At 50.3% G+C, this 8962-nt stretch overlaps 2 protein-coding genes across 2 annotated transcripts; one reads left to right on the top strand and one right to left on the bottom strand.

Moving 5' to 3' along the window:
• Positions 1 to 6311: 6311 nt before the first annotated feature.
• PHYSODRAFT_292786 (hypothetical protein) lies at positions 6312 to 6895 on the bottom strand. The gene has a single exon (XM_009541689.1). The coding sequence runs from the start codon at positions 6626 to 6628 to the stop codon at positions 6347 to 6349; it is 282 nt and encodes a 93-aa protein (XP_009539984.1). The 5' UTR covers positions 6629 to 6895; the 3' UTR covers positions 6312 to 6346.
• Positions 6896 to 7293: 398 nt separating this feature from the next.
• Positions 7294 to 8910, top strand: PHYSODRAFT_343155 (hypothetical protein; the record flags this gene model as incomplete). Its single annotated transcript, XM_009541688.1, has 3 exons — positions 7294 to 7785; positions 7830 to 8795; positions 8839 to 8910. The coding sequence occupies 3 exons, from the start codon at positions 7294 to 7296 to the stop codon at positions 8908 to 8910; spliced, it is 1530 nt and encodes a 509-aa protein (XP_009539983.1).
• Between the last annotated feature and the right edge of the window lie 52 nt (positions 8911 to 8962).

Here is an 8962-nt window from a genome sequence, read left to right as displayed (position 1 = left end):
CAAGGTTCGAAATTTTGCTTTTAGTATAAGCATTCTATTACAATTGAGCTCGATTTCTGTAAGATTTTCACAGCAAAAGTAAGTAGCAACGGTTCTTACTATTATATACTTATTCGTGTTTTTAACCTCCTCTTGCACACCAATTGCCGTCGAATTCATGGGGAAGTGATCATACCAAGCACAAATTGTATAGATTTCTCCTATTTCTTATTGCACGAAATTGGTGACGGGGTATCAGTAAGTTATTCCCGTAAGTTACTGCGAGTTATTGTTACGGATATTGAAATTTACCGAGCCCTGGGCTTGGGTGTTTTAATTAAGGTGTTGTCATCTCGAACCGCATATTTTTATTTGATGCCACTAAGGCTCGGTTTCGACAGGAGCTGCACCTATACGATTTCAAAAACGCTGAATGCGTCTCGAGGTTTGATTTGGTTTTGCAGCGGTTATCCGTCCATGCCGCTCCACCAAATGAAGTGGTTTTGTTTATTCTAATCGTGAGCTTGCCATATACAAACGCAAAGCACCTGACAAGTATGTATTCTTCGACTCGCGAGTTTGAATGCAGATGCGGCGTTCAAAGTGTAAAATTCGCTATCCAGCAAGTAGCGCTATAAATCTGTCGTTTGGCTGCTCGGCACGATGACACCTAGGTAGCCTGATCGACATGCATCCTCATCTACAATACCGGTTAATTGCAGACGGTAAACTAAAGTAGTCTTCCAGTATCTAGTATTTACACGGCATCTCATCCGGCAGGCAGAGGAAATGCCTGTGAATAGTACAATTGTGACAATAGTAACGGGAATGCGGCACATCTGCTGTTTATTGTACTAGAAGTATTGCCGTTTGCAGATATTTTGGCCAACGCATGCTTATTATCTCGTTAATAATCTCGATTTTAATCCAGCCAGCTCTTAATTAAGACCTAGGTCTGATTTATATATCTCGCCAGTACGGTCTAAGATCCGAGCTTGGGGCTCTGTTTTCTCGACCAAGGCGCTTTTCTACGACTTGGAAACGCAGAAATGCCATTCTAGACGGGCCAAACCGAGTTTCTGGGCCTAAAAGCGGCCCCCAGCAAAGCATAAAGCTAAATCAGCCCTCGCCTATCTCGTGTCCACTCATATTAAGAGACAGGCGTGGTCTATTTTAGAGGGCAAAGTATTTGCAAGCGGCAATACTTGGCTAATAGCCAAACACTTCTATCCGACGATATTGTCAAGCATCTTTATCTGCGTTTTCCGAATAAATGTTTTTTTAGAATACGAACTATCTTAACGTTTTAAATACAAGATAGTTCGTATTGGCGAAGCTCCGAACTGCGAACCCCCCCCCCCCCCCCCGCGTTCACCACCCGGGTCCCCAATTACTGCACATGTTGTATGCACTCTGTGAAACTCGGTCTTCGTATCTATTATATCGATAGTGAGCGATTGCGAGGAGTGTACATGTAGGTAAAGCATTTGGGCTTAGCGAATAGGAGCTAATTGTTGTCTTGCTGAGTCCGGTCCAACCCCCAGGATGGAACAAAGTCGTGCCTGCGGCCCGAAGAAGCTCTGAAATTTGAGGTTTTCTATATGCTCGGTCTCATTGCGTTTACTAGAATTGTGCGACCTTATCCAAGATGAAGAAATATGCGCCCATGGTGTAAATGCAGCCACTGTAGAATAGCTATGCGTGGAATTCTCTATTCCGCCATGTATTAGCGATATGCCTCGTACGTTCTTACCTGTTTGCTCGTGATTTGCCAGTCCGATCAAGGATGTTATAGGTGCGCTAGTATTCGCAGCTCGAAAGATTCGAACTGTCGTTAGGCCAGGCGCGTGTGTCATCGACATTCTCACGACTTTCGAGCAGCATACCCATTTCAATGCCGTGCCAACGAGTCTGGGGTAATTTCCATTTTTAATGTTCTATATGCTTTGAGGTGCACACGGGGCAAATGCTGCGGCTACGAAGCAGCCGCAGGAGATGCGGATAGATCGTAAAAGAAGTACGTCCTAACTCAAAACACTAAAATAATTCTTCGAAGTACACGTAATCCAAAATCCTCCTATCTCAGCCTTCGTTTAGTCATAGTGCTGTTTGTGTAGAATGACATGGCGGGTGTGTCCGTGCTATCGGATCTCCTATCGGTATATTTTCACCCCTGAGAACTGCGAACCCCCGGACCACCAGTCCCCGAATTGGCACATCTGCACAATCGGGGTTTTCCTATCGCGTCCCACGCGCGGACGGAACGCCTGGCGTCTGTGGCTGGTGCCCGTGCTGGCAGTTCCTTCATCTTGCAAGATCTTGGTCATCGAGCTCACAGCGTTGCTGGCGCAGATCTGCTGCCTTGAAAAACCGTAGAGAGACCGGGGCAGCGTCACCGTCGGTCAGCCGTAGCTAGCTACTGTTCCAATTCGGCGTCATAGCCAACCACTTAAGACGGGTAGTAGTTTAGTTTTGTTATGAGCTCTCGAAAATATGCGGTCCTGTAGTGGTAGTTGTCTTAATGCAGGCGTAAGAAAAACTTCTGATCGAGCGCGAAATGAAGGCATCATAGCAAACGGTTTATATGCGTGGGCAGATTGAACCGGTGCACTACCGACAACACTGGTATGAATCAGTATATGTCTGGGTACGCATGAACGAAATGAAGTAAAGACTAAAGGTAAGCAATTGAATATTGCTACAAGCTCTAAACAGATATCAGCCAAGGTTTGCACTTTTCAATTTTGTAAAGCATTGCCGGTAGACAGTTTTAACTGGCAAATTTCCGGGCAGATGCTGCGGCTGCGAAGCAGGCGCAGGAGATGACCGTAGCTAATAAGAAACTATAATAAAAACAAGGGAAGGAATTTATACAAAAAATCTCCTATCCCAGCCTTCGCGGAGCCCTAGTTGACAATAAATCTGATAAAAGTCCGCTGGCATTAATTTTTCGACTGATTGATGCTAAAAATTTTGGTCACTAAAAGCACTGCTTAGTGACCAGAATTTACTAGGGCTCCGCGAAGGTATAAACCCTTTATTCTGGGATAGCAGTAACCCCGGAGGGAGTGCTGTGGCCAGCCCAACACAGGTTAATTCGGCGTCACCCCGGTAACTGGCTCCGGTAAACTGAAGCCGGTAACTGAAGCCGGCGAACTGAAATAAACTGAATATTTGCGTTGATGCTATGGGATGACGCGTTCTCCATCAATCCCGAATCTCGGCTCCAGCTTTGGACACTACGGCCGCGGGTGCAAGCTAACGATGTTGCAGCGCTTCAGCGGTTCTCTTGACGTGGTCCGTGGGTGCTTTGGAGGACGAGGGGGTAAGGCCTGAGACAGCCTACACGGCCGCAAATGGTGAGCACTTGGACAGAGTTTTCTGCGTGTCGGCTAAGTAGCACTCGCAAGTATGTACGTAATTTTGCGCAAGTCCACTCGCGGATATATCTTTCGCGCGATCGAGTTGTCGTACCTATTTAAATGTGCAATGTTAGTTGGCGAGTGTAGCGCGAGAGACTGAGGTACCCTCAGGCATGGTGCTTTGGCTCCGTATGTGATTGCTAGTTTTAGTGATGCTGTTTAGGCTGCCCCCGGTGGGTATCATATAGACGCGTTATCGGGCAGATGCTGCGCCAGCTTCGCAGCCGCAGTAGATGCCCGTAGTTAGAATCAACTAACTGTATTTCTTGACTCGAATTCTGTGTTAGATCAACATTTGTGCTGCAAAACCGCTATCATGGCTCGAGCGTAAATTCTCAACTGATACTGGCGATACATAACAAGGAGACCCGAATACGAGTCCTTGCGCCCAAGTTTATCCATTAGAAAACGTACTTGCACGTACAACCTTTTTACCGTGTCTGTAGTGTTGATCGATGGTGTGGAGCTGATGCAGCCATACAACGAGTACGAGGGATTGTCTCCAAACAAAACTCCGTAATGTGTCGTTTTTTCGACTGCTATACGCCAAAATGTTTGATCATTTAACTGGTCCTATGGACGTAGTAACTCAAAATCAAGTGTCGAGGACACGCCAACTACTTGACTTCTTTATTTTTTACATGCACCGCCTCGCCGAATTAGACACAAATGCACTGTACCGCAGCCCCGAGTTTGCCTCACCCAACGTTCCTTAGCTATCCCAGCCTACTCAAAGCTCTCGTACTGGGATAGCAGTGGCCCATAGGTCATGCTGCTAAATCGGGTTATTCGCGCCTCGGTAACTGAAGCCGGTAACTGAGGCCGGTATCCGTGGTCCTTTGTCGCTGTCTGTCTTTCTATTGGTGACCCGGTAGCTGAAGCTGGTAACTGAGGCGATATCACTTTCTGTCTAGTAGATCTAAACATCAATCGTGTTGCACCTTCAGCATTTCGAATTCGGCGCAGATCAAAGTCGTGGCGATCTACACTCCGCTCCCCCAAGAGATGAGTTTCGCACCTGAAAAAGTTCGCATATCGAACCGCTGCCTTCGTACAGCTGACGAAAAGAAGCGACAACACTAAGTGATGCCCATCAGCGAGACCAGCGCGCACTCACAGCCTACGACGACTAAGAGACAACACCCGTCAGCTGAAGCTACTCTAGTTTAGCGTCGTAGTCAACCTGGACAGTCATGTTAGTTTGGGGTCCTTGATGGTGGTACTGCGGCAATTGTTGTCGCCCCCAGCCAGGGCATGCGGGTGGATAGGTAGGTACGACCGCTACGAACGACAAGTTTTCAAGTTGGGAGTGGTGTCTATAGCTCATCGACTAGAAGATGTGGCCACGCTACCTTGCGACCGGGTCGCAAGGGGTTCTAGACTTATGGGGCCGCAGCGACCCCATAAGTTTAGAACCCCTAAATGGCAAGACATACGAAATCGCAACATTTACTAAGAACTAATATAATGTACCAGGATTTTCGTAAAGGTATCGCTCAAGAAGCCGTCTGGACTCATAGCGCATCTTACCACTTGCCAGGCAAAAGAGGCGGTGGATAGTTTAACTTCTAGCGATCGAGGTTGCAGCCGGATTTCTCTTCGATTGTCTTTATATGCGTACTCCAATGTAGCTGGTAGTTGTCAGACGAAAACAATTTTCGACTGCAGTGTTTCATACTTCAGATTCTGAAATAGTACTTCTGAAGTTCAGAAGTACTATTTTTTGTGTCAAAAATCCGGGTTGCCCCGTAAAATTGCTATCCCAGCCTATGCATAGCCCTAGTTTTTATTTTATTAATTATTTTTCTTATTAGCTACGGCCATCTCCTGCGCCTGCTTCGCAGCCGCAGCATCTGCCCGGAAATTTGCCCTAAAACTGTAGATGCAGGATATCAACCGACAATGCTTTACAAAACTAAAAATGTGAACCTTGGTTGAGATCTGTTTGTAGCTTATAGAAAATGCAAATGCTTACCTCTAGTGCTATTGTTCAGCCCGCTTCAATCGTTCTCTTTGCCCAGTAAAATTCCCGATCAAAGCGGTTCTAGTATCGCCAATGATCTACAACAAAGCTCATTCTGCACATACACACATAGTGTGTCAGGATGTGCGGCCAGTTCGGATCTTATCGAGTACAGGGATGAGCGTCTATAAGAGCGCGGGTCTCAAATCATATTAGGCGGGTATACAAACATAAAGGCCTTTATGTGTGCAACATGTTGTACTTTCGAGTTTAATATTATAACTTTGTAAAACTATGTGTTTACGACGCGCTCTTATAGGCGCTCATCCCTGTATAGGGACCACATAATGGATACATAAAACTGAAGTTTGTGCGACTAGCGCAAAAGTTAGCCATGTGAACCGTCTCATCAATTGCGGATTGACAGGGTAGGGTACCCATGATAAGTCTGTTGATGTTGATTTATTGAAAGTTTGAGGCCAATAGCGCGTTCTTCCTGCCCCTATGTCGATTATTTCAGAGTCCGTCGCGTTGAGGAACGCGATCATTGGGGAAGGCAGCACGCTCTCTATCGTCATCGACAAGAATGTGACGATAAATCACCTGAAAAAAAATGCGATCAATGCGAAAATTGAAGACATCGAGGTTCCTGCGCGCAGCTTGCAGTTTTCCTGGCAAAGAACAATGACGCATGGCTTCAGTCCGACACTGAAGCCATAAAGAAGCTGAAGACGGAAAAATATCGGCTCTTGTTAAAGAGCTGACACACAAAGATCACGAGCTCCAGGCCAAGACGTGCAGAAAGGTATGCCCGACCCCTCCACCGATCAAATCCACTTGCTGGTACGCGACGAACAACCTATTGTGCAGCAAGAGGTTTCTCGCAAGCGCAGCCGAGTACGTGGTTGGTTTCACGACGTGTCCCGTCAATTCCAAACGAAAAGGAGAAGAGTGGGCAACGGTGATCGTGCCATACAGTACTTCACAATGTCCGACTTCCCGCCTTTAACGTTAACAGCTTGATCCAGTGCGCTATGACCCGCGACTGCTCCTCGGGGATCGTGGCTACGCGTCCGAACTGCTTGTTGGCGACCAGCGCCTGCTGCATCAGGTTCTTCATCTCCCGGCTCTTGAGCATCTGCGCCAGCGAGATGCGCTTGTCGGACGCGGCAGCTCCCGCTCCGGTGGCGCTTGACGACGCGTGTCCAAGCCCCGTGTCGGCTGCGTTGTTGTGTCGACTCACCCTGCGCACCACGCTGGACATGACCGACGAGCACGAATCGGTCGGCTGCTGCTGCTGCTCCGCCTCCGCCACGTTCTCCGTGGACTTCTGCAGCTTGCGCATGGAGTTGATCGACTGCGCGGCTCGACTGAAGCCTCGCAGTCTGCCGGGTTGGAGCTGGCTCTGACCAGCAGCAGAGCTGGAGCTTGTAGTGGCTTCATTGGGATCGTCTACCGACTCGTTGGTCTCCGATACGCGGGCAACAGTGGCTGCTGAGCTCGTCATAGGCGTCTTGGCTCTTGGAGCGACCTTCACACTCGCGATTCGCCCGCGACTGCCACGCGCGCGGCCTTTTCCTCGGCCTTCACGCGTCGACGGAGCTTTCAGGTGCATCGCAAACCTGCTCAACTTCTATAATAAGCTTAATAATACATGTACTTCTGTAAATGGCTACACTGTCAACATGTAGCCATGTGCGTCATCATCTAGTGACCTGCCTCCCATCATGCCATGATTTTCATAAGGTCCGGGTTTTAAGCCAATCACCTGGCGTTCCTTCCCACACTCCAGCAAGTGGGCCCGACACCTCATGGCCACCACGAGCGCCTCTGTGGCGGAGACTCCTGCGCACCCAGAGAGTAGATCCGACGATCTCTTCGTCTTTGTAAGACACCGGAGCAGGCGCCGACCAAGTTGCAAGCGCGGAGATGACTTCAGAGACGCAGGAGACGCAGCAGCAGCAGACCCCGTTTGACGCCAAGAGTGTAGCCATGAAGAGCAGCGCAGACGGTGTCAGTAGCCGCACCAGCCGCCCGAGAGCTGCAGCTGCAGCGGCGAATGCCGAGATGGCGAAGCAGGTCAAAGGCGAGGAAACACCATTGAGCGTCGTGTTTGCCAAGGCCGCGAGCGATGCAGCAGCCAGCAAACCCCCACAACAACGTGCCCCAGCGGACCATGCAGCCAAGACTCAAGATGTAGCTATGTTACCTGATGATGCTGACGATGTAGCCATCATGAAGGAAGAGCAGCCTCCAGCCGAGGAAGGCAGAAGGAGGCCGTCCAGAGCTGCAGCCGCTGCTGCGAACGCCGGAATGGCTCGACAAGGTAAAGAGGAAGAAGGTTCGCTGGGCATGCTCTTGGCTTCAGCCCAGGTGCGACCCATGGAGCAGGAGCAGGAGGTGGTGGAGTCCAAGCCTACAGTGACAAGAAGCGTTCGGGTGAGATGGCTACACCTCCCACGAAGAGGCCTCGAGTGGCGGCAACGACAGCGGGCAGCAAGAAAGTGGCGCAAGACACGCTGGAGCTCGCCAGCGCTGAGCAGCAGCCGCAGCGGGGCAAGAAACGACGCCAAGCGCCCGTGTTCGAAGCTGCGCCGATCATCACGGACCTGCCGCCGCTGCCGTTCACGACCCCCAGTCCCGAGCTGAAGCTGAAGAACAAGAGCAAGAACAAGAACAAGCACGCGGCTGCAACCACAAAGACCAAGGCCAAGCAGTCCGTGGAGGAGGAGGCAGGAGACGACGCCCGTCACTGCGAGTTCTGCAGGAAGGCGGCGAATGTGTGCGTGCTGATGCACTGCCACGCGTGTCGACGGGTGTACCACGTCAAGTGCTTCTGGCACGCGTTCAAGCCGTACGTGGATGCGAAGGTGTCGATTCTGGACCAGCTGAAGCGTCTGCAGCTTGAGGCACCCGAGCGTCGTGGCAACATCTTCCGGTGTGCGTCGTGCAGAGCTGCGTTTGTGGATTTCTGTGAGAGCGGCGGCTATCTCTGGGAGTGTGACTGTCCGACGTGCGCGCAGCCGGAGAAGGCGATTTACTACCGGCAGCGGAAACTGGTGCAGATGATGAACGATATGGAACTAGAGAAGCAGCGCAAGAAGGACCAGAAGGACAAGACCAAGAAGAGCGGCGCTGCAAAGCCACCGACCTCGACACCGAGTCGCTCAAACTCGACGTCACGCAGTCAACGTACACGAAGAGGCAGCGCAGCGCTCGATGATGGAGTGCTTAACGCGCGGACAACCAAGCCTTCAACATCGCGGAGCGTGCCACCTGAAGGTCTTGATGTGAAGAAGGAAGGAGACAATAATGCCGAAGGTCGTGATGTGAAGAAGGGAGAGGATACGAATGCCGGACCTGTGGACGGGATTAATGGCAAGAAAGATGCAGTAAAAGCGGGAAGTGAAGCCAAGGCGGTGCCGATGGACGTGGACGCCGGGGCTGACACCCAACCTGGTTCAGGTGAGCCAGGAAGTGCTGAGCCAGGAAGTGCTGAGAAGACTACACATGGACCGGAAATGGAGCAACATGTCAGCACGGTAGCGGAGCGACAACAGGAGTCGCACCCAGCAGAAGCTGCCACGCAGCATCAAGA

This window comes from Phytophthora sojae (genome assembly GCF_000149755.1).
Source record: "Phytophthora sojae unplaced genomic scaffold PHYSOscaffold_29, whole genome shotgun sequence".
Taxonomy (NCBI): domain Eukaryota; phylum Oomycota; class Peronosporomycetes; order Peronosporales; family Peronosporaceae; genus Phytophthora; species Phytophthora sojae.
This window is presented reverse-complemented; position numbering and strand designations above follow the sequence as displayed.